At 43.1% G+C, this 25,428-nt stretch overlaps 2 protein-coding genes across 6 annotated transcripts in view; one reads left to right on the forward strand and one right to left on the reverse strand.

Annotated features, from left to right (window-relative positions):
- atad2b (ATPase family AAA domain containing 2B) overlaps window positions 1-2,805 on the forward strand; it is a 64,390-nt gene extending 61,585 nt beyond the window's left edge. Inside the window, exon 28 of the mRNA XM_085431400.1 lies at window positions 1,048-2,805. Coding sequence (XP_085287526.1) covers window positions 1,048-1,089 — 42 coding nt within the window. The 3' untranslated portion in view covers window positions 1,090-2,805. The remainder of the gene's footprint in view (window positions 1-1,047) is intronic.
- A 2,434-nt stretch (window positions 2,806-5,239) lies between these two features.
- The window catches only part of klhl29 (kelch-like family member 29), a 276,227-nt gene continuing 256,038 nt past the window's right edge, over window positions 5,240-25,428 (reverse strand). For all 5 annotated transcript variants that reach the window (XM_085431405.1, XM_085431403.1, XM_085431401.1 and 2 more), the window contains 3 exons: window positions 23,235-23,428; window positions 9,499-9,643; window positions 5,240-6,757 (listed from right to left, as the gene is read on the reverse strand). In XM_085431405.1, the coding sequence (XP_085287531.1) occupies window positions 6,574-6,757; window positions 9,499-9,643; window positions 23,235-23,428 (523 nt within the window). In that variant the 3' untranslated portion in view covers window positions 5,240-6,573. The remainder of the gene's footprint in view (window positions 6,758-9,498; window positions 9,644-23,234; window positions 23,429-25,428) is intronic.

A 25,428-nucleotide genomic window follows, 5' to 3' on the forward strand; every position in this document is an offset into this window, starting at 1 on the left:
TAAGAAGAGCTTTTTTTTTTTTTTACTGTTTAACAAACACCTTAAAAAAGAGGAAAAACAAATATAACATAACCTATTTGAGTTCACAGCTTGTGGAAAATTAATCAAATAAAAAATAGCCCACTTTAAAATAAATAAAACATAGCAGTGAAATAAAAAGAATAATCATGAAAACTATTTGTATGTAATTATGACTTCAGTCCATTTCAGTGTGCTGTCATCGTCTGCAATAAACCAGCCCTGAGCACAGCATGTTTACCCAAAGGGGGCGAAAGAGCCGCATGCACCTCCCCGACCTCTGGCTAAGAGGGCATCGGTACAAAAAGTGTGGTCTCATCATCTATCGCCCAGCTGCTTGCCCAGAAATCTAATCAGTCCAAAAATTCAGTGGTATTTCCAAGCTGACTTTTGAAAGGAAGAAATAAAATGAATAAAAAGTGAAGTTCAGTTTTTGGCACTGTCAAACCAACAGCTCAAATACAGAGGCGAATACAGTCAGTAAATAACAGAAAATCTATTTTCTTCATCGATCATCTAATCCGTTTATGAACGGATTATTCAGCTTGTTAAAACTTGCGGTCTCTGCTGGAAAAAGTTTGCCCTTCTTTAGATGTTAAAAAAAATTGCTGTAAAGTTGGCAGTTTTTCTTCCTTTTTTTTCTTTAAACTTCTTGAAATTGATATCTTGTAGCCGCGCGTGTCGCACTGACTCAGCCATTCAGATGAGAGAAACACACAGTGTAACATCTTCCAGGCATTAATCATGGTCTAGTGCAGGCTAACATCCATCTCTCTTCCTCCGGCTCTGCTCAGATTTAGTCAGTGTCAAACTGCTGTTTTCATGCTGAGAAAAATCGCCCGTCTCATTCAGGCACAGCTTTCCATCATTTTACATCATTTATCATGGTGAAAGCTGTTGTTTGCTGTGGGAAATTTCCAAGTAATATTGAAAGCGCGCTGCACAGATGCTTTATACACACATTCGAGTTTGCTGTGTTAGTTGAGGCTAAGCTCCGTGTGTGTGTGTGTTTGTTTGTTGTTTGTGCAGGAGATGGAGGAGAGAATCCAGCGTTTTGATACATTCCTGTGAAATGGAGAGAAAATACCCATCAGGTAGATCCTGAACAGCCTGGGACCACAACAACACCACACACACAAAACTGAGTGAGCACGAGTGGAGGAGCTTCAGCCCTCAACACAAAAACACCACACAGGAAAATCCAGCACCCTCCTCGTCGCTGGGAGGGAACAAAGCGAGGATGAGGACAGAGACATTCAATGGTGCTATCGTCTCAGGAACCTGGCCACATCCAGACGCATACTACACAACCAAACCCCTGGAGGTGTGTCAGCCACACTTATACACACACACACACACACACACACACACACACACACACAGACACGTGTGCACACAAACCAACAGTGGCGGGCAACACTGGTGCTACTCGGGTGCTATCCTCAACTTTATCCGTGCTGCTCTCGGGAAGATTTCTTAAGTTTGGACGACTAGAAAAACCAACAGATGGGGTGATGTCATATCACAACGTGGCAGCGCATACACTCCGAAACACTCGACACGAGTATGCATGCATTTCTACAAACAGACACAGTCACTCAGACCCTCACCAGCAGAAGTGTGACAGCAGAGTGCCGCCAGGAGACGAGGACGGGGAGTGAATGGGCGACCCACGTCAGCGAGCCCTCCTGCCCTCGAGTGGAGCGCTTCATCATAGGCCAGTTGTTACCGCGCTATTGTGCGACCTTTTTTGTTGTAGTTTTGTTTTGTTTCCTCTTCTCTCTGCCCTTTTAGCTACTTGATTAGTTCCATATCTGAGCCACAATCACCCAGAAGAATAGTTTACAAAGAAGTTTTTTACCGTAGACACAAACTCGATGAGGTTAGCACAGCAGGACTAGAATCAATTATGTCCTCTTCATTATGGCGGTCATCAAGCGTGGAAAGCCGTTAGCCCCCTTAGCGCTGGTCTCAGAGTTACTGGTGAACAAGCGTAGCGTCGCCTCGGGGTCATCTGTAAAAACCTCCTCACTCGAAACATTCGCTGGCAGGCCACCTCTGGCGTTCACAGTCTTAGCGGATTGTTATGTCCTAAATAGTTGTGCTAGCGCAGACCCTCGACTCCTCTTCACTAGATTCACAGTATGAATGTTTTCCCTCCTGCTCCAGCAGCGCCCGCCAGTTGATTTGTATTTTTTTCCCCCCTTTCTTTCATTTTTTTAACCCCCCTACCGACACACTCCTGCTGAGGAACTGGAAGCAGTACAAATTGGAAGGCGTCTGTACTTTTTTGCACTGCCTAGCGTGTGCCTTATTTCAAACCTCATATGAAAGTGGTATATTTAGCAGGATGTTTGTTTTTACTACTCGTGACAATGAACAGGCTCCCAAGTTGGGGAGGAGGGTATTTACCACCGAGGTCACAGGGACCTTGAGGCAACGACGACTAAAAATGATTATCTTACCGCCATTAGATCGATTAAACATATCTACGTTATTCACCTCTAGTTAATTTTGAACTCTTTGGTCAAGAAATAAGTGGAAACAGTGTTGTGGTCAAATACATCTCAGATGATGTTCAAATATTTAAATTCATGTTTCTGTAATAAAACCTCAGACCAGTCGGTGAAGGTCAGTCTCCACCTGAGCAGGACAGCAGGTGGAAGGAGAGGTTGGTGACACCGGCCTTCAGTTTTTTCCCTCTCTTTCTCTTTTTTTTTTTTAAAAATATGCAAAAAAAAAAAAAGATTAAAAAAAGGAATAAATGAAATAAAGCAAGTCAAAGGATTCATCGTGCCAAGTGTTATCTCACTCACTCAAAAGGTGCTGACATAACGGTGCCTGTTCACCGGCATTCTGTTTCAACTCTGAAAATGTTCTATTAATCCTAAAAAACTTTGTTTTATATTTTGTAACTTTTTTCTACATAATTTTTTTTTTTTTTTTTTATAAAAACGCTTTGCTTGAATTGTTTTTACATGTGTTGTAAATCCAAACTGAACAAAGGCCATTCTAGGCAGTGCCCGTCACTAAAGTGTGTAAAAAGCATTACTTGTTTCTGTTTTACGTGTGTGAACCGACTTTATCTGTTCTGCTCTCTTCTCTTTCAACGTCAGACAAGCGAAACTGGATTTTCACCTGTGGCCGACACAGAATATGTTTTCCCGACTGTAGTAAATCAAGATACTTACAGAAGCTTTATAAGGTGGCATTTTTCTTTTTCTTTTCTCTGTGTGTGTTTTGAAGATGCCATATTTTGAACAGGTGTAGACTGAAGAAGCCCGCCCCCCACTCCCCTACCCCTCTACCCCGTCGTCTTTCTTCATCTCTCTCAGTGCACTCTCTTGTCCGGTCCTCAAACCTCTCGGTACAACTCTAACCCCAGCTCACCTCTGCCTTTTCTCGGATTCAAGGTGGCAAAAAAAATCTAAAGAGCGTATGCAAACTGGCAATGGCAGGTTAGCACTTGGACTACTGCAGAGGGGAATAAAAAACCAATGCTACCTCAGCTTAATTTATTTTAAAGCGAAAACTGTTTACTGGGTACAAAAACAGTATTTCTTTTTTCTTCCCACTCAAAATACTGTTGCAACATCCACAGTACCACCTCAGCGCAACCACGGCTGCTGCAGTAATCCAAGAGTTGTTTATATCTCTCTGATTGTTATATACGTATGTTTGCATTTGAGCCAGATGATGATTGCATAAATTTTACGGATATTTCATGGACTGTATATTTGATGCTTTAGTTTCAGGTTGTCTTTGATTACTTTACGTACTTTGACACTGAGGAGACGTCCCGGATCTGCTCCTGTTATCACCCAATACCTTCTTAAAAGCTATAGAGAGCATTTTCTGCCTCTTTACACACCCATCGCCTTTTACTCCCAAGTGTTCCAACTGTGTTTGGGTCTCTTGTTTGTTTTTTTATTTTCATCTCATGATTCTGGGTATTTATTATTAAATATGTTTTACACCTGATATTCAGTACATTCAGTCTTTTTGTACGTCTGAAACTGAACCGAATCGGGAAGCGTTGCGCGTCCATTTGAACGATTTTGCTGAATTGCGTAGCGTTTGTGTAGCAAGTTTATTTGGCGTGTACGGGGGAATAAAGGGTTTACAGGTCTCTCAGGTTTCAACACGTGACAACTTGCCCTTTCAGCTTTTCTATTTATTTCATTGTTCTGATGTTTTCTTTGTTGAAAGTGGTTACAGACTGTGGCATACTGGAAGAGGCTAGCATTAGAATATTTAAAACAGTTATGAGGAAAAGGACCAGATCAACTTTCTGTTAATGATGTTCACTTTGTCTCCAGTTTCTGCCAAGAGTTATTTTTTATGGATTTAAAAGAAAAACCATGGGGTATAAAATATGGGTAACAAATGTCATACATTGTGCTCTTTTTTTTTTTGTTTTTTAATCATAAATTGTTGCCAGTTTGGACTAACAACCAATTTTTGTCTGGTAGTGGAGACAACTTAGTCCAGTATGCAGAAGGAAAAAGGCTTGTTCTATCCTGAATTATTTTCTTCTTCCCTCTTTCAGTTAATTTAGACTTTTCATAGCTTTGTCAGTTCTGTTTGTGTATCTAACACACACCTGTTCGCAATTGTTACTTTAGTGTAAGTTATATTTGAAAAATGGAACATTTACTGTATTTCTCAAATAAACTGCTGTGATATACTTGAATAAAGGTGCAAACTGTAACTTTGAACTGCTTGTTTTGTTTTGTTTTTTTTAAAGTAACTTTGACAAGTATTAGCCTAAAATACCTGCAGTACCTTTGATGGCCACTTGAGGCTGGATTTGAAAAGGAGTTAACCCTCAGACTCCCATATTAAAATGGGATGGTTTTATTTATTCATTAGCTAATTCCTTACTTTAAGAAAACTCAACAGGAAGTATTCTCATCAGTCTTGACACTCGCAATCTTTTTTTTTTTTTTTACAACCGCAGCTATCGCCATCTGGTGGCCTTCCGATAGAAGGCAGTTCCACATTTGTTGCTTACAAACCAGTGTGTGACGTCGCGCCGACTGTGGCTCTTTTACATACAGTCAGTTTGGCGGAACGATGAAGCCGTACTAAAAAGCAGGCCTAGGAAACCACGGGTTTTTCAGAATAAGGTTAAAAAGTCTATTCACAGTTGTTGCATTAAGAGCCCTGATTAAAGTGTTGATTAAACCGGACAACACAAAAAAACAGACTTGACAATGTGTTCATATTCTGGTATATGTATTAGGTTTCAATAATAACAATTGTTAAGTTTTCCTTTTTGGGTACAGATTTACAGACGTACCATTTTCAATCCAGCCTATCATTTTTTTTTCTAAAAACATTTATACAGAATTGCCTTCAGGTTTTAAAATATACATATTTCCTTGCTGTATTTACAGAATACCAACCCGACATAATTTGCAGGTTGCAATGAAACATTGTATAAAACAAGCGGATTTGGGAAGGAGGAACTTGAAACACAGAAGAAACATGGATAAACAGATAACATCTATGATAACAGTCGCGGGTGAATATTGTGCTTTTTTTTTTTCCGGAGGAATTGTCCCAACTTGAATCTGATGAGACGCCAGCGGAAGAAGGAATTCCCTCTTTCTCTCTCTCAGTGTGGTGCTTTCTTTGTCCCAGAGAGCAAGTCAGTGTGAATAAAGGCAGGAAAAAAAAGCCACTCACCCTCCAGATGATATCTCAATCAGACTGGAATTGTACAAGAACAAAGGAGGGGGGAAGAAATCTCTTTTTAAACCCAACCTGACCCCGATTTGATAGTTTTTTTTCCAATATTTAGAGAGCCATTAAAAAGGCCCAGGTTACACAGAGTTCAGAATCTGGATTTAAAGTTACCCCATAAATCTGCACAGTTGGAACTTTGCTTCTGGTTGCAGTGGAGAAAGAAACTCATCGGATCCACTGATAAAGAGGAAAACAGTCGCGTCGCTTCCCTTCGCTTTTCCCTCCTGTCCTTCAGATGCTACTGGAAAAACGTTTGTATGCCACAAAAACTTTCACAAATGCACGACTGCGAAACCTACGCCTGTTAACGTGTGATTTACTCAAAGGGACACGAATCTGGACCTGCAATGGCTTTCAGCTGAGTCAGATTATATGAAAGGAAATGAAGGTGTTGAGTTTACAGAGATATGCACTGAAAACAAAAAACAAAAGGCAGTACCAGAGGGGGGAAACAGACTTCATTTAAAAACCCTGGAGTTTTCAAATTACTAAGAGGGACCCTGTGCCTGTTTGATGACAGAGAATGAACTACTACCATGACACATACAGTACTGGGGGTTGGGAATAGTCACCTGACATGGCTGAGTAGTTAAACATGAGTACATTCTGCACAGGGCGTTTTTATTTGACTTTATCTTCAGGTGTGGGGCAACAGTGTGGATGAATGCTGACGTCAAGTTCAGAGGTCGCCGACAGACCGAGCGAGCGATCGGCCCGTCTCGAAGCTGCTGTCACACATCGTCCCACAACTGGAGCTCAGCTGGTGTTAAGCGTTGACCCAGTGCGACCTGGTCCGAGCCACCCTCAGCCACTCTGGATATACTTTTTGATGACCACGCAGCCGTGTCTGAAGAGCGGGCAGGGCAGTGACTGCAAGAGTGTCCAAGTGTTGGCGCAAGGGTCAAATGTCTCCATGCTGCCGAGGGCTGGACCCTCGCTGCTCACGATGCCTCCCGTGGCGTAGATCTTCCCGTCCAGAATGACGGCGCTGCATAAAAAGACACAAAATTTTCTTTCGAATCAAGGATTGGATGCAGGAAAAGTGACATTTTTCTAAATTTGAACACAATATAAAAAGTTATGTGTTCCCATTTGATAGCAAGCTATCAGTTTCCCTGATGCTAAACTAAACAACTATATGCAATACTGAATCCTCTCATATCTACCTCGCAAAAAACAAACGAAACTAATCAAAGCAACAGCCATTCACTGCTTTTCTATAACATCTGTTGGAGGTGAAATCTGCCTCTAACAAACAACAAAGTGGTAAAAGCTGTTGACTGTTCCACAGAATGGCTGAAAAAGAAAAGAATCCACATGTTGCAATGGCCCGATCAAAGTCCAGATGTCAACCCGTTTAAAGTGCACTGGTGGGACCTTAAAGAGAGCTGTGCATGGCCTCAATGAACTAAAGCAGCGCTGTGGTGCCAAAGATTCCTGTGCAACAATGTGAGGGAGCAAGAAAGAGCAGGTTACTAGTACAAGTTACTATTGTGCCACTGAGTCAAGAGGTTTTTAGGAGTAGCTGCTGTGCAAGTTTGTCTACAGTGCTACACCAAACTGTGTGGCTCCATAGTGCAGTGGGTTACAAATTAGCCGAGCAAGCAAAAGATCCCCGATTAAATCCTGGGAGGAGACGCAAACTTTGGGATCGCATCCGGTGTAAAAACAAGAAAGGAGCAGCCGAAAGTAGCTTTAGTACAAAAACGACACATCTGTAACTGACTGTGCCGCCCAGTCACCTTTAAGTGAAATCTAAAAGATGACAAATCTTGAGATTTTGTACGGGAAAGCGAGCATTACGCGCGCATCGACTGTTAGGATAAACAGTAATGAGAGGTAATCAGTGTCAGGAAGATAAGTAGCTCAGTGCAAGTATGAGCTGCTTTGATAAAGCTAGCTCTGAGTCACAGCGGCAGAAATATTGTTGGTGGCGTTAATCACGACGAGACAACAAAGCCACACAAAGACGGCATCTCCACAAACATGCTGATTGTCACGCTGGGGGCCACGCCTGGGATTATTGACATCACTCGCACTTGCTCTCGACAACATGGGCTAAGGTGGGGAAGGGTTGGGGAAGGGTGAGGTGGATTAATTTATATATAAAAAAAAAAATACATAAAATCTCACACATTACATTTTCTCTCGAGGACGAGAGAGAGAGGAGGGGGGGGAAAACTACTGAAAAGCAAATATCTGTACAAATGTGCTCATTTGATATGAGAAACAGAAACAGGAGTTTGTGTGCGGAGAGGATTAAAACTTGGGCCGTAAGCTGATTAGGGCTTTGTACTCCTATTGGGCTTTGGAACGATCTGCATTTACATAAGGTGCACGCTCAAACACACAGACGCGCTCGCACGCGGCGAGCAACATGCCGTCCTACTGCACAAATTCACAGCACTGTTAGGACCGCGAGAGGAGAAGGGAGAAAAAAAAAAAGATTATTACATAAAGCCTAAATCTACTCAGAGAGAAAAGCACAGCTGATCCAAAATGGAGAGAGCGCGGGGCGAAGCCTGGAGGCTGCTCTTCCTGATAAACAGAGGGGAGGTGCAGGGCCTGCGGAGGGCCGGACGCAGCCAGGGGAAAATATCTGCTCTCCTGCATGATGACCCTCCTAGACTTCGTGCACTGCAGATATTTTTCCGAGTTTCCTGTCTGACAGCGGCGTGTTTGTTGTCCCCCCCCAATCCCATCCCATCCCGCCCCCCCCCCCCCGTGCATCTCCTCCCCTCTCTTGTGTCAGACTTAGTTAAATGTAGCAGAAAAGCTGCCTGGCGTGTGCTGGTGCAGCTTATCAATAACTCTGACAACATGATTTATGGTGTACGTTTTGCACATAAGATCTCACTGTCTGTAATTGCCTCCCAAATGTATTTCATGCATGCTTTTTTTTTAATCTATTTTTTTTCTCGACTTCTGCAAGGAAAAGAAAAGGGGGAGAAAAAAAAGGAGCGAGAGAGAGAGAAGAAAGGGCTCAGGGCCTAGAAAACTGTGAGTTCATTATCCAGCGAACTGCACACCTCAGTGGCTCGAGTTGACTGGGATATTAGGGTGTGATCCCACTGCTGTTCATTTTCATTTTTCTCCCTTCATCAGCCATTATGGCCTCGCTAATGGTGGGAAAGTTGCAGATCGCAGTTGTACTACTTCCTGTTTTTTTTCTTTTTCTTAGGAAACAAACGTGACTCTCTGCACAAATACGCCGCCCCCTCCTCTTTCTGCCTCCACTAAAACCTAAATGACTCAGATTTCAGTTTAATAACTCGAAACAGTCTGTAGAAAAGTTGATTAAATCAAGCCGCCTCAGATGTGTCTTGTTTCTCTCTCTCTGTGACAGACGGCGGCGATACCGATCAGACGGATTTAACAGTCACGTATTAGAAAGCAAATTTCCCGCCGAGGGAGAATTCTCGCAATCGAGCCGCATCGCGTTGGAAAAGGCTGTCAGCCCCGTGGCGTTGTTCGAGTTTTAATTAACTGGCCTGAAAACGTTTTTTCCCCGTGCGACCGTTTACCTGTGTTATGACACAAAGACTGACAGATTACTAATAAGATTGAGTTTTAGATTGTTTTCAGGCTGTTTAATAATGTCACAGAGGGTTTTTTTTCTTAAAGCTTCACAAAACACAGAGCTGCAGTTTTGAGCTTTTGAAAAATCTTTTAAATTCCACACTGGGGATTTAACTTGCGTGTGGTGCCGCTACATTAATTATCTCTTACCTGCAGAACTGCCGAGAGTGATTCATGTTGGGACCGGCCTTGATGTTGCCTTTGTCTGGGTCATAGATAGTGGTAGCTCGAGCGTAGGCTCCTCCCAGGATGAATATAAATCCATTTAGGCTCACTGCAGGGGCGTATTTGTTATCTAAAGATATGAGAGACAAAAAAAGGGAGCGAGACAGAGAGAGAAAGGGGAGGGAAAAACAGGAGAGATTTTTTATTTTGAAAAAAAGAGAAAACAGAGCTATTGTTTGGATGTCATTCTCACTCACAGCAGAAATTTCCATTCGGTATAATGACATCAATTTGTTCTTTTTTTCCCACCCTTCCTCCTGGTCCCCGCAGCGCATGCAAAAACGATCATCGTCAACATTCTACTTATCACTTTACAGATATGCCCCACTCAAGATTGCTTTGGAAAAAACAAAAAACAGAATGGATACCAAAACCGATGAAAAAGCAGAGTTCATAAATCACGGTGGCTTTATTGGGTTCCACTCCAAAATATGTTTGGGCTTAGAAGCAATATAAAAGAGTTACCTAAGTCCCAATAATTCACAATTGCATTAGGCCCCGTGGCACCTCCGTAGATTTATAAAGAACCAAAAATAAGGAAAAGAAAAAGCAATGTGCGCATGTATTGGCAATACATGAGTGAACAGGTGGGATACGGCATACTGTGCATGGTGTATAATTCACTCTGACACTGTATATGGCGCGCGAGGAAAGCAGAGGCATTGAAGCAGCACCGCTGCAGAGGTATAGATGATGGGAAACAAAATGAAACAGCGGTTTGCGCGTAACGATGCCGGCTGGAAACCAGGAGTTTGCGAGCAGTGGCCCTGCCGTGCGGGAAGAGGAAATGTATTTCAAACTCCCGGCAATTTCTCTCTAGCAGACTGCAGCTGGCCAATTTACAAGCAGCATGAATAATGCACGGATACTTGGCCGTAAGCTGCTGTCCTCCCCGTTTTCTGCCACAGTGGACGGGCATCCCTCATCGCAAACAGGCACCGGGAGGATTCGAGCCTGACGCCTTAATAAAGGCAGCGCTGGCAGCCCTAAAAAGCCTCACCTCTGTGTTTGATCCAGCTCCCCTTTCCTCTTACCTTTTGCTGAGAGGAGACTGGCATATTTCATTAAAAGGTCAGCTCCAGAGTTCAGAGGTGCTGCTGCTGCTGATTATTGAATTGGCTGTGCTGCATTATGTGCTCTAGGGGCGCGCTGCCATGCTGGGGCTCTGTGTATATAGTGCTGCTTTAAAATAAATGATAATGGCAGCAAGTGCCAACCTCCTGGGTTGAAAAATGAAGCCAATGAGAAAGTGCCAAAAACTTAAGCTGCTGGAATGGCCACTTAAGGTTAGCTCCAAAAGTAAGTCAGTCCCTCTAGACTCTAATGCTTAGCTTTACAGCAGAAATAAACATGTACAGCCTGGTACAAAAAACTCATTAAAACTTTAGTAAAGCTTGAAGATGTGCATATTTAAGGGCTTAGACATTCTGAGATTCTGGTGGGGGTTTTTTTTTTATTCAGTTGTACTAAAAGGTCCCGTCTTTGTGGTAAGAATATTTTATTTGAGCCACTTTTTTAATAGTCAAAAATCTTTTTTGACTCTTTTTTTTATTGCTACAGTTATTTACAGTTAACCAAGTAGCTGATGACTCTTGCCCAAATATAGTGACGTTAAGTGAAAAAAAAATGTGCAAAGTCTTTTGTAAAATTGTAGTCCACAAACCCGTGGGTAACTACAAAACAGCTACATTGATCTTTTATTATGTTAGTTAAAAGTTACAGTGTGTAAAATTTCATCACTAGATGTCAGTAGATTGCAGTTGACCAAGTTCTACTTTCATGTGTATAATCCACTGTAAGACAGCCATCTCTGGTCGCCGTCCATCTGTAGTGAATGTAGGCTGTCAGTCGGCTGTTTACCTCAGCTGTCAATATGCATCCACATTTATTTATAGTGGAGCAGATTGTGAAAAAGTTGTCAGCGAAGCTAAGTTTGTCTGATGACAGTAATACTGAGGTTGTTGAGCATATCTTGAACTTTTCTTGAACTTTTCCGCTGGTAAACTCTTAGCTGCTGTTAGCCTGTTAGCTGCTGTTAGCCTCTGTTAACTGCTGTTAGCATCTATTAGAAAAACCTGTGTTTATTAGAGGTAAAGTGTGAGTTTTAGGATACTCGAACCTAACATTAGCTGGCTAATTGTTAGCTTATAACTAGCTAATGTTGTCATTTTGCTGGCTCGTTGTTAGCTATCTGGAGGCGGGAGAGTCGCATGTCTGAACTGCTGACAACAATTGTGACAGTTTCTGGAACAAATTAGCATGTTTAGACATGTTTTGGTGTTAGAGCCCTAACTGTAGTTCAGGATGAAGAGGACGATAAGGGCTTGGCGTGCTACATATACTGCTGATCTCTAACCACATACATAAAATGCATTTAGGCAGATTGTCCTTTTTTTCTATCAAATAATCTAAAAAATTATTCAAGGGCTCAGCCTTGGGTGATCTTGTTTTTTCTGATAAGAACATTTTGTTTGAGCCATTTTTTCGCTAGCCAAAATCTTATATGAGGCTACAATTATTTAGAGTTGTGCTATCCTCCCTTTCAAATATGATTACATTAAGCTAAAAATACCAAATGCAAAGCCTTAAATGGTCCTGCACACAGCTGTGGGCAACTACATAACGACTACATCCATGTTTGCTAATGTTAAGCAGGTGTAATGTCTACAACATCTTAGTTCAGTGGTGGCATGCTAACATTTGCTAATTAGCGCCAGAAACCTAAGAATTGGAGCTGATGAAGATTTCAAAAGAAAAATTAAGAGCTCATAAAAGTTATAAAGAGTTTGTCCTTGCAGGGTGCCACATTTTCCAAAAAGCACTCGAAGAGTTGTTGAAATATTTCACTTAAAATCTCAAATACCAAACTCATGTGAGTGCTAGAGAAAAAGAGGATCACCAAAGTCATGAATGATTCATCCTCCTGGGACCAGTGTCTGCATGAAATTTCATGGCATATCATTCAGCAGCTGTTGAACTATCTCACTTGTAGACTGACAGAGACAGACTACGCTGCTATTGCGGTTGAAAAATACTGTATTATTTACATATGACGATCCTGCAATCATTTACACAGAGTGAAATGCAATCTTAAGTTCCACTGCAACCATCTGAGGCGTCAGCCTCAATTTCTGCCCTTGAGAAACAAGTTGCCACTGATTGGTCCTCCTCACATTCTGCCAGACGTGTTTATTTTCTTCTTTTACCTTCCTCGTCTCATTGATATGCTGCTGCCAGTCTTCCTGAGCGTATGTGTGTGTGCCAGCGTAAGCGTGTGTACATGATGTTTTGTGTTAGGTCCCATAAACACAGAACACTCATTTCTCTCTGCTCTGTGCCCGAGGCAGAATAATAACAGGATGCTCTCAAAGGAAAAACCTTCCTCTCTTTTTTCCCCCATTGAAACTCTTGCCATCACTTCCTGCCTCTCTCTAGCGGACTAACAGTAAGCACCGAGTTTGAGTGCTTGGAGGAGTACCAGGCAGGTAAATCTCATAGTTCTCGTTTGGCAAGCCTCAGAGGACTGCTGCTGGGGTTCCACTTCTCTTCCACCGCTTTGGTTTTGTTCTCATCCCTTGGCCTTCGTTGCAGAAAACGAGTCATTTTTTGCTGAAACAACATTGAGATACAGTAAAGGGAGCGCAATCTGTCTGTGTCAGCTGAAAACTTTTCAATTCTGAGATGGACTTTGCTATTCTTGAAATATCGCAATAGATTTTGTTGGCTTTCGCAGCTCGAAGGTTAGAGAGCTCAGCCAGGAATCCACAGCTGACCACGTTCTACATAAAAAATGAATAAAAAGAGGCAGCAAAACAAGGTTTTAACTCTGCAGCGGTGATAGAAGTATAGCTGTGCCTGCGGGGCAACATGGGCTGACACACTCTCCCGCACCTTGATAAAACAGCTTGGTCACCAAGCCTGGGTTCCCCCCGGGCTGAGGTCAAGGACATCAAACAAAAGAAAACGCACACACCCGCACACGGGTATGATGAATTGTGTAGCTGCTGTCTCAACAAACACCTTGTTCTTCCCTATCTCGTTCCTGCATCAACACCGGCAGCAGATATCCGACGCTGTAAAACCAGCACGCAGCAACAATAACCCACACAAATAGAGTAAAGAACAATTCACTCAATCAGACCAATACTGTTTGCTGTACAGATCTAGACAAGACCGCAGTCTCTGATAAAAAGCCAAACAGCAGCCTCCATCACAAAGCCGCAGCGGCATTACATCGACGCTGAAATGTGCGGCCGATCGCGGGAGGAAACGCAAACAAGGGATAAACAAGACATTCTCCTCCAAACGACGGAGGATGAGGTGATCCACTCCAGCTCGCTGTATCATACCAGAGAGCGTGAGGAAAAAGGACAAAGAAGCGTCAGTTCTCTCTGACAGTAGCTTAGATAAGATCACAACAAGGTCATTGGAGCAGCGAAAAGTTCCCCCTTTTTTTTTGCCTCCCTCTTCACACACAATGTCCTTTTATGCAGTGTGAGGAGAATAAGAGCTGCCTTTGAAATGATGGGCCGAAATAGCTGAAAGAGGATGATGTACTTTAATTCAGCATGATGGGTGCATGTCCAATTAGGTCGCTATGGAAACACTCCACCTTCTCCACCTTCTCTTGCTCTGTCACTTTCCCTTCCTCTTCCTCCACCTCTGTAAATGGCGCTCTCGAGGGCCGCGGCCGGTCTGCCGTTACGTCATTCGGGGGAAACGATCATCCCGACGGTCGGTATCTCGCAGCGGCGCTCCTGCTCCCGGGCTTTTGGAGTCTACCGGTCGACGGGGACCCGTCTGTCAGCTGGGGGACGTCGGCGGGTTAACTCAGGTTGGAGCAGCTTGCTGATGATTCTTCTCACGGTGGAACGATCCATTTCAAATGATTTGTAGATCTTTTTAACGTTCCATAAGTGAGACCCACAGGCATTCTCCAGCATTTTCCTCAAAATCCTCACAGAGGCTCTTTTGATCTTGGCATGGTGACTCCCCACGCTTTAACAGCAAAGAGAACAGCAAGTTCAAAAGTTCAAAAGTTCAAAAAGCTCCTCAAAAAGGCTGTAATCATCAGGAGCTTCACTGGTTGTAATTTTAATAATTTAAAGTTACGACAAATGTATCTGTGAGACGACATCCTTCATTTTTTGCATTGACAGCTTGTGTACAGTTGACTTTGGTCGGTCATTTGTTGTGGATTAAGTCCTGGTGTGCCACGTTAATGCTTTTCGGTACGAAACTGCACGTAAAGATGCTGTAAACTTAATTTTTTGTTAAGGCTTCTAAGATTTCATGGGATTTTAGAATTTTGGCCTCAAACACGAATTTAGTTTGGGGGGGGGGGGGTTTGTGGAAAAATATCCTCATTTATGCTTCATATTTCTAAAATTACTGCCTCATTTCTTTCCCTCAAAGAACATGCTGTGAACAGTTTGTTTTTTTGCAGCACAGATTAGTTAACAAAAACCACAATGTTAAGAAGAAAAAGCCCCTAAAAAGCGTCATATATCAGCTCTGTCATCAGGAACGACAGCAACGCTAATAGGGTTTTATGAGAATATATGTGCACGGCGATATTTGCCAGCATCAGCGTTCGTATCCATCCAAACATGCATCTGCTGAACACCATGCATACATACTTAATTTACTGCGTTAGCATGCTAACAGCAAGCTCGAGAGCAGCAGAGGTTAACTGGCGTGTCAGTCCTGCAGCTTTGTGCAGATTTTCAATGGAAATCTATCAAAGAGTTGTGGCCAAGATTTGGTTGGACAAACTGTCTGGTCGACAGACATCTGCTACATTTAGTAAGAACACAATTCATAGTTTTTAGTCATGTGACCGGCCTGCAGACCCCATGGAGGGTTAAACACCCCTCTAACATTCTGGATAATCCTGCAGCACAAGGTCTGTCAACTTTCCATCTGTTTCTAGACGCAAATATTTAGATGACCTCTCAACTAAAACAGAAAATCATAAAAAACAATGAGACAGTGATGCCTTTCCCAGATCCCCGCCTCAGTGAAGCTTAATATCCATCCTGTGACGGTTCCCTTCCTGTTCACTGCTGCCAGGTGAAAAGTGTTCAAAAGTGCACACTGATTTATCAGCTTTAGATCTGGATGGGTCGATATTTCTGCCGTTTGCGTGTTGAAGGACATTGTCAAGGAATGGTGATCTGTAATTAGCTAATGTCGAGCCATCGGTCATCGCTTTCAGGCTCATTGCTGTCAGCAGTCTGTGACAGCAGAGACAAGGCAGGAACACAAAAAGAAAAAAAAATGAAGGGAGCACAAATCAATGTGAGTCCATTGCACCTGATTTGGTTCAAATGAAAGTGAGGTGCACTGCAGAGACAACCACCTGAAAGGGAATGGTTTTGCAGGTGGTGCTCACAAACCGCTGATATCTACTTTTTTTTTCCCCTCATTGATTTTTCTCAGCTTTGCTTTTTGCTTGTATCCTTTTCACTACTGATTGTATGAGACAGAATCTGCCGGGTTACACAGGTAGTCCAGCTCTTCCAGGATGACGCATCAACACATGCTGTCACAGGAAGGTTTACTACATCTACCAGCACTGTCTCAAGAGTGTGGAGGAGATAAGAAACAGGAAGTGGGCTGTGACACGAGGAGAGCCGGACCAATATCTGCCGTTTTGTGTGAGGAGGAGCAGTAAGAGCGCTGCCATAGCCCTACAACATGACCTCCAGCAGGCTAGTTGTGCATGTTTCTCATGAGGATATAAAGATCCAATATTGTTTAATGGCTCTGTGCTCGCGGCATAGCGCCGTGCTGTTTGACTGGAATCTGCCAGAGAACACCAGAATTGGCACGTCCACCGTAGCTGCCTGTTCTCTTCACAGATGAGAGGAGGTTCACACTGAGCACATGTGACAGACGTGAGAAGGTCTGGAGATCCCGTGGTGAACATTACGATGCCATCGTCCAACATGACTGGTTTGGCAGTGGGTCAGTGATGGTCTGAGGAGACACAGACTTCCATATGTTAGCCGACGGTACCCTGACTGCTGTCGGGGTCAGACCTTGTGCTTTGTGCTGGGCCCTGGTTTCCTCCTGTGGCCGACAAAGGCGTCGATGCCACTGACAGGCCCTCACGTCCCGAGGACATGAATCCAATTGCAACCTCTGGGATATTACGTATGGGGTGCATCCAAATATCACCACAGACTGTCCAGGAGCTACGTTCTGCTCCAATCCAGGTCTGGGAGGAGAATCCCCAGGATACCATCTGCTGTCTCATTTGACTGTTATGTCGTTTTTACACATCGCTGTGGAGATTTTCAACTTGAGTATTTTTTCAGTCATGTGTGATTTAGGGGTTCCCTTAATTTCTTTTAAGCAGTGATTTAAAAAAAGGCTACGTGACTTAAATATATAAAAACTGTTCATTCAATGACACGACTCTAAGCGGGGGGGTTATCGCTCATATTTGAAACACTGATATTAGAAAGAGAAGGAAAGACTTGTGAAGCTGAGGCAGGAGTGATTGCCAAAGCTCTCCCTGCCTATGCTATGTTTCAGCTCCACTAGAACGGATATATTAAAGGGGTCTTTGATTGACCTTTTTAAAAACATGTTACACGCTGATTTTTTTTCTTCTCTGAGATGGAAGCAGAAAACTATGGCATTTCGGTAATTTAGGTGAGCTGACCTTTGGAGAATGAAGTAATGAGACTTCTTAAATAGCTTACTACATGTGAAAGTGCTCAGTTATGATCTTCAGACCATATACTGCTCAGCAGAGACCCGGCGTATCTCAATAGACTTGTTGAAGGGACTATTTTTGGCATGAGTAATATTATTTTTCACTCTGCGAGAGATGGGAAGTCCGTCCTGATAAGTGTTTGTGAAACCCATTTGCAGCCCACGCGGGAGACGGTGCACGCAGGGGGAAAACACACACACATAGATGCGCGCACATACACACACACAGCTGCAAAAAAATTTGTAAAAAATATTTGTGTCAGTTGATAAGACGGTGCGGAGAGACCATGAGAGACGGAGTCGGGGGGGTGTAGGGGTGAGACAGAGAGATGAACAGAGAGAATAGCGATGGAGAGCAACGGAGGGAAGCAGGGGGTTGTTCAAGGAGCGCTCCCCGCCCTCAACGCCTCGCTAAAATCATCGCCGGCCCAATTTCACTGGAAGCACTAAACCCGTCCATTATCTCCTGCCTCGTTGGCTGTAAGACGCCAGCTCATCTACGGCTTGACAGATGACGATATGTCTGTCTGTGTCTGCCATGCACGCGCACACACACACACACACAATGCATACACGCACGCATGTGTAACCTCCCAGCTTGTTATATAATTTGTGTACCTGTGGTCCTCAGGGATGCACGGTTTATGTGAGGCAAGCAGCCGTTGTGTGTGTGTGCATGTCTGGATCTATGTGTTTCTGTGTGTGCGTATATATGTGTGTGTTTCTCCTGTGCCAGCTGCTCTGCAAGCCCTTTAATACCACATAGCGCTCGCCCCAAACACCCGTGTTACATAATCATCGTTTCCTTCACAGTAGTAAAGCCCTGAGACGGCTCCAGTAACTGAAAGCAAGTTTCTGGGCGACAGCGCTCAGCAAAGTGTCTCTGTGCTGGTGTAACTTTCAAATACTTCTCTGACTCTGTGTTTCTGCTGAACTGTGGACAGCGCAGTTTTGAGGCATGCGCCATAGCCATTAAGCTCCCAGGATGTGCTATAATTTGTTGAAGTGGCTCTTTCATGCTTTTCCCTTTTTTGCTATATATATATATATATATATATATATATATATATATATATATATATATATATATAATATTACAAAAGTGGATTCACATATTAAACATGGTCCAAAGTTTCAATTAATGAGGTCAGTGGATGTACAATTAATCGCTGCGACCCATAAGCTCAGGCTTCAGACGGCTCTGCTAGTCTGCTAGGTTTCCAATTCTTCGGCCCGGCTGATATCATCTTTCCTTGCACAGTCGATGCCTGCACAGCCGTAGCTTTTGCTCTTGATAATAACACTTTTTTAACAAGTTTTTTCAGTGCTCTACAAGTAAGGTAGAGGTTTTTTTCCAGTTGTGAAATAAAGTCAAATCTTTCCTAGAGAAGAAAGCACAGGAGAACAATGCATACAGTTTGTTCTACTGAACCAACAAAAGCCAAAAGCCAACACCACAGAGGACGATTTGCTCAAAAGAGACTGGCATGAAGCTGGATTACTAGCTAGCAGCCAGGTGTGTATTATCTGATCATCAGCAAGTGTGAGCGCTACTGGTCTGGAGCACTCAGGTGAGTGTTAACACAATGAGCGTGCAATGCTCAGAGATACAAGAGCTACATCTCAGACTCTGCAGGCCTCAGTTAGCATGTTAAATGTTAAAGTTCATGACAGTACAGTTAGTAAAAGGCTGAACAAGCACAGCTTTTTTTGGAACGGGGTCCAGGAGAAAGCCTCGTCTCTGTAACAGAACATGGCAGGATGGTTTAGGTCTGCAAAGCTGCCTCTCGACAAACCACATGGAACAATGTCTTTTGGACAGACGAGAGCAAGGTGGAGATGTACGGCCATAATGCACAGCACCCGACATATCAGCACAAACACCTCATACTAACTGTCAAGCATGGGGGAGGAGGGGTGATGATTTAGGCCTGTTTTGCAGATACAGGACCAGGGCACCATGAACTCCTCTGTAAACCAAAGTATCCAAGAATCAAATATGAAGCCATATGTCTGACATGTTGGCTGAAGCATAGCAGCAGATCTAAACAGAAAAAGAAAAGTATTAACGCGTTGCAATGACTCAGTCAAAGTCCAGGCCTCACCCTGACTGAAGTGTGAGATCGCTCTGCATACGCAGATGCCCACAAAGCTCAGTGGACCGACTCAGCATGAAGAAGATTGAACAAAAGACAAAGCCATGCAAGAAACAGTAATATTTAATCATTGTTACTTCAAAGAAAAGTGAGCTTTGAGGGCGTCTGGCCTTTAAGAGACAGGAGCTAAAACACTGAAGTCCATGAACAGGGGGATGAAATGGATCAATCAATGGATGAAATGAGATGAAATCATGCAAAGCCATCCTAGTGAAGATCCAAAACAAAAATATGGGGCTGGAGATGACTGTAGCAGATTGCTAATTAAATCCAACCATAAAGGAACTTTTTAAATATCCTGGCATGTATGCACATTGTAAGAGTAAGATGAGAAGACCGGCACTGCTCTCATGTCAGTATGGATAAAATAAGGCTACACTCTGCAGTTCTGTTAGCTTGGATTAGCTCACAGACTGGAAACAGCTCTCCTGCCTCTGCCAGAAGGTAACAAACTGCCCCTCAGCACTTCTAAATCTTACTAATTAACAAGTTATATCTTCTGTTTTTTTGTGTGGATTAAACAATTTGCAATATTTCTTGCAATTACGTCCGGAGCTGTTTCTTGGCTTGGATGAGAATCTTATTGCAGGCAACGCTGGTTCTTAGCTTGCAAATAGAGAAACACAATTCAGTCAAATCCCACTTATCAACCTTTTTTTTTTTTTTAACTCTTTCTCACAAAATATTGAATTATCTATAGAGCACAAAGAAGTTTGTAGGTTAGGCTTAAAGCTGACTTGTGTGCAATAGTGTTGTCCAGGCCAGAATGTGAAACAAAGAGATTTGCAGAATATGTCCAAATCAATAGCAATCTCGCCTGCTCTGCACCTTTCAAGGATACTTATATTTGTGAAGAAATGCCTGTGGATAAGATCTTTGCACTGGGAAGACATCTGCCAGTGCTCTGAATAACAAAGTTGTAGGCTTGGTACGCTTTTGTGTTTTTCCTTCTACCTTTGAGTCACAGCAGCTTTCTTCTGGCTTTTCGTCCTTCACAGCTCCCCGGTGGATCAGACTGGAATGTGGATCCAGGTGTTATTCTGATGTTATTCAGATCACAGCTTGGCCAATAGCACGTCAGAAACCATCGTCAGAACCACCTATCATTTTAGCGATGGTCTTCTCATTATTATGACAGCGCAATAATGTGGGAAGAGGGGGAATAATGGAAAATCCCGAGGAGGATGATAACGATAAAGAGAAAAAGTAAAAACAGGCTGACTGCTGAATTTTCAGGTGTGGTTCAGCATTTTCACTGAAAGGATAAACACTGAAGGTTTCCTTAATTGGGGAAAAAAACTACCAAGTATATAATCCAAGTAGTTGGTTTTATGTTTACATGGCCATACAGATGAAAAAAAAAGCATCGGGAACCAAACTCTGGCTCTGAAAAATTAAACCACTCGGGCCTGACTCCTAGAGCAAGTTAGTCGCCACAAACTCCCTCATTAAAATGCCCTACTTTACAACACAAACAAACACAATTATAGCTTAGCAGAGAAAAATGGTTTTGGCAATTGTGTCGCATTATTAGGGCCAAAGGCACTGTGAGTTAAAGAGGAGTGCCAACTCGGCTGATAGCTATCTGCTAGGCGTCATCCTAGTTCGGTCAAATCAGTCAACTCGACCTCTGGACTGGTTTTGTGGTGTTAGTGCCACTTGGAGCTTTTATAATACAAACTGAGGAACAGCATGGTTTGTTGTGTGATTCATTGTATTAACAGACCATCCGAGCAGTAGTTGCTCCAGTTTTGGTGGGTGACTGTGTACAGCTGGGAATCACCAGACACCCCATGATACAGTCTTATCAAAACACTTCCCTCACAATATGATGATATTATTGCAATAATCCAACAACATTAAGTTCTCTCACTTCAATAATTTTTCAATGCAAAAATAAAAAGAGATCAATAAACCAACACTGCCACTAAAACCTGCCATAAATGATACAATGAAACAAAGTCGGGTTGCTGTCAGTCTGAATGGGGTCAAGTCAATTACATGCAATTGCTTTCCAACAATAAAGCAACTGACTGTGATAAATAATTGAAAATTATTATCATTTGCTGTCCAAACAGACACAACGCAGGAACTCCAGCAACACTTAAAGGGAAGAAGAACAACTTTATTGACTGACCAACGCGTTTCGGCTTGTGGCCTTCATCAGGGTAGCAAAAAAAACATTCAAATTAACCAATCACAGCTTCATTGATAAACCAGCTGACATATAACAGGTTGGTATTGGTTAACTGGTTAAGTCATGTCCAAGTAAATACTGCACTAGATCATTAATGATGAAGACGGGGGGGAGGAGACGTAATCCCTCCCCCCCGTTTGTAAGAAGAATATTACAAATATACAAAAAGACCCATAAAATGATTACATTTAATTAGAAGTCAGTGCAGCAGTTAGATTAAAAAACAAGAGGACATCATAACATGGAAACATTCTCTCCACGCACCTTGGAAGTAGGCGAAGTTGTGCCAGAAATCTTTGCTGTCTAAATAGCGACAGATATAGATTACATTTGTGCTAGTCGAATTTCCTAGACAGCATGTTCAAACACCTTCAAGCTCAACAGCACAAACAGACCACTATAGTACTGGCATATATCGGTAAACCACCATCCGTCCATCCTTTCAACTCAGTTCGATTCAAGTCAGTTTTATTTATCCAGCACCAAATTACAACAACAGTCAAAGTCAAAGTCAACTTTATTTGTCAATTCTGCCACATGTACAGGACATACAGAAAATAGAAATTTCGTTACTCTCAAACCCTAGATGAAACAGTCACCTCGAGGCACTTTATCTCGTAAGATGGAGACCCTACAATAATAGACAGAAAACCCCAACGATCAGACGACCACCTATTGGTCGGTTGGGTGTGAGGGGAGGGACAGGACATCCCTCCATCAATCTATCCATTAATCTGGAACCTACCCAGCTATTATAGGGCAACCTGTAATATCTGGCCACCTTGCAGGTAACCTGTCCAGGGTTGCCAGTCCATCCCAGTGCAACAGAGACAACCATTAACACTCACATTCCCACCAAAGGCTAATTTTGAAGTACCAGTTAACGTTCACAGTCTTTGGACTGTGGAAAGAAGCCATGCAAACCCAGGACCTTCTCTTCTTGCTATGAGGCAACAGAGCTGCAAACTTAACTTATAAAACTGATTGAGTCTGGTTTTATGCACGCTAAGAAAATATAAGGTCTCATAGTAATGTGCTGTGTAACACTGCACTGATAAAGAAGGAGTTTAAGATTTCGACAGGGTAAGTCGAGCGCATGACATGAAGTGAAGGGGTTCATCTGGGTAGAGTTGTGAGAACACTGTTGCTAGGCAACCAGGCAGCCATAATTGAGGCCCAAAGATATCTTGTTGCTCTCTAATGTGATAGTAAGATGTCAAAGAATAAACGAATGGATGCATATAAATGGTTAAACTAATACTTTTGCATTTTGTGCCGTTTCCACTTTAGATTTTACATCGCAAATAAAAAGCAGTCTAAATACTGATGCTCTGATATGATGCCTTGAAAGAAAAGCGTGGAGGTTTTCAGGGGCTAATTCTCTTTCAACTAAATTTATTTGACAGCACAATGAGGAAGAAGGACCCTACATTTGGGAATATCTGAGAGAAACAGGTCCGTCATCAGACAAAAGTTGATGCAACAATGGCGACAAGTCCCCTGAGGACATAACATCCCTTCACTTTTTTTTGCTGCATGTGTGAATCTGTGACAAACACGCTGTGTGTTTTCACCTGTCTTACCTATCATGGGCGATTCGATGAAACTCCAGGTGTTGCTTTGCGGTACGTAGGACTGGAGCACACCCGCCGAGCGCCCGGCCTCATTCACACCTCCGAACACGTAGATCTTCCCTCCGCACACGGTGGCTGCGGCAGAATGGACCGGCTTGGGGAGAGGAGAAACCGTCTCCCACTGGTTGGTGATGGTGTCGTACCTGAACGGAAACAAAGACATTTTCTTAGGCTTATGAAATTACCCATATAGTCATTTCACCTTTTTTTCTAGTTAATAAAACAGATAAAAGAAGCAGAACTACGCGCAGGTCAAGGTTTAGACTTGACTGATGAGCAAAGTTCGCGACCCCGCTTCTATTAAACAGCTCCAGGATGAGGAGAATTACTTATGAAAACCCCTGTAACACCCAGCAGTCAGTCACTCATTTACACCCACACACGCACACCAATAGTTTACAGAAACGCTCTGATTTTAAAAGTTCCCACTGCTCTGAATTCACAGTGAAATGCTCAATTTGGCTGCAGGGCTGACAGATTTAATTAGCAGAATGCCTACACCACCAGGGAAGATGAAAAAGACCAACCATTACGTACAATGACAGCAATTAAAGCAATTACACAAAACAACATATGTTGGGAGCTACAAGCCATTAGTCTCTAGAGTTGGGCTGTGTGTCAGCACTGAGCTTTGGACCTTACTCGCTGAGCCCTCTTTGGCAGAGACGTCAACGCGGAGCCTAAAACTCAGCCGACCCAAACAGACACAGCCAGATGAAAGGGCCTGACACAAAGGGCTGCATGAGAACAAGACGCTGGCTTATTGGATTGTGCCCTTGTCAGAGGTTGAGCGTGTGCGTTTTATATGTATATTTCCCCACATTTGCATTCCTGTTTGGGCATGTGTGTGCGTGCATGCGCCACGCGGGTGTGTGTTTTTGACTTGCGGCTCCATTAGCGCGGTGTGTTAGCAGCGTAATCCCGTGTCCATGGGCCACTGATCAAAGCAGCCGCGCCGACAGCCTTCCAGCTGGAGCGGGCCTCATTAAAGAGGCGCAAACGGATCCAGGATTTGTGATTAAAACACGTATCCATTCAGACTAAAGCGAGCCTCCGTAATCAAGGTTGCGGCTTTGTTGTAAAGAAAAACACCTTTGTCTGAAAACCGGGGGCAGAATTCCCAAGACAACAAAATCTTACACTTGAAGCGCTTGAGTGAATATTAAAAGTGCCACACTTAAAAGTCATTTTTAACTCCAGTTTTCTCACTGGGGTCAACGACCTTCATCACGGCACAGGTGTCTTCTCCCATTCATACAACATACAGGTGTTTGTTTTAGCGTACGGATGCTTCGCCACCGCGGTCTGTGCAGCATTTGAAGTCAGGCTGAATTTAAATGACACCTGGAAGCACTCATTGCAACCACCTTCCTGTGAGAAGGCTGTTAGATAAAGTGCCAGAGGATATGGGTGAATTAGCCTTTGGGAATATTCTCGAGGTCTGATAATGACCTTGGCAACAGCTGCCGAGAGGATGGGGTGGGTTTAAAATCGAGTGTCAGTCTGACAAAGTGGTGACACAGAAGCTGCTCTAGGAAAGGTGGACTTGAAACACTCAAGAGTGCCATTTAGCACTTTTCAAACACTCACGCTCACACACTTGCCCGAATCAGGTTGAGTAACCGAACCCCGCTGAGATAGAAGGACTGGCACGTGGTCATTCCCCGGCAGATGTAATTACCCCTCGGACCACATCGGGGGAGGTTCACAAATTTAAGGGTCAGATGCTGCTGAGTGATGCTGATTACGGGACAGACAAAAGTCACACGGCACTGCTGCAAACAGCCGGTTTCCATATTTCTGCACATAATAAATGTCTCGTGGCCCACGGTGTCGCAGTTTTGGTTCATTCGTATAGCAGACGCAGTTGGCGACCAGCTAGTGAACACAGTGGCTGCTAAAGAGCCAGATAATAGCCCTGGGTATTATTGTAAAGGGAAAAACATTGCTAGGGCTTGGAATAAAACATTTATGCAATTATATTTTTACATATTTTGAAAGAAGAGATAATTTTTCCTGCAGCACTTTATCTGATTCCAATTCTTGCTCTTCAAATATTCAGACGATTAGAAATACTGGCTGCATTTCTCCAAATTCAAAGCTTTAGACACAAAACAGAAATAGCTATAATGCTGAATAAAAA

This window comes from Copadichromis virginalis, linkage group LG15 (assembly GCF_057382275.1).
Source record: "Copadichromis virginalis isolate Kocher_CV1m ecotype Utaka linkage group LG15, C_Virginalis_male_GT1.1, whole genome shotgun sequence".
Classification (NCBI taxonomy): domain Eukaryota; kingdom Metazoa; phylum Chordata; class Actinopteri; order Cichliformes; family Cichlidae; genus Copadichromis; species Copadichromis virginalis.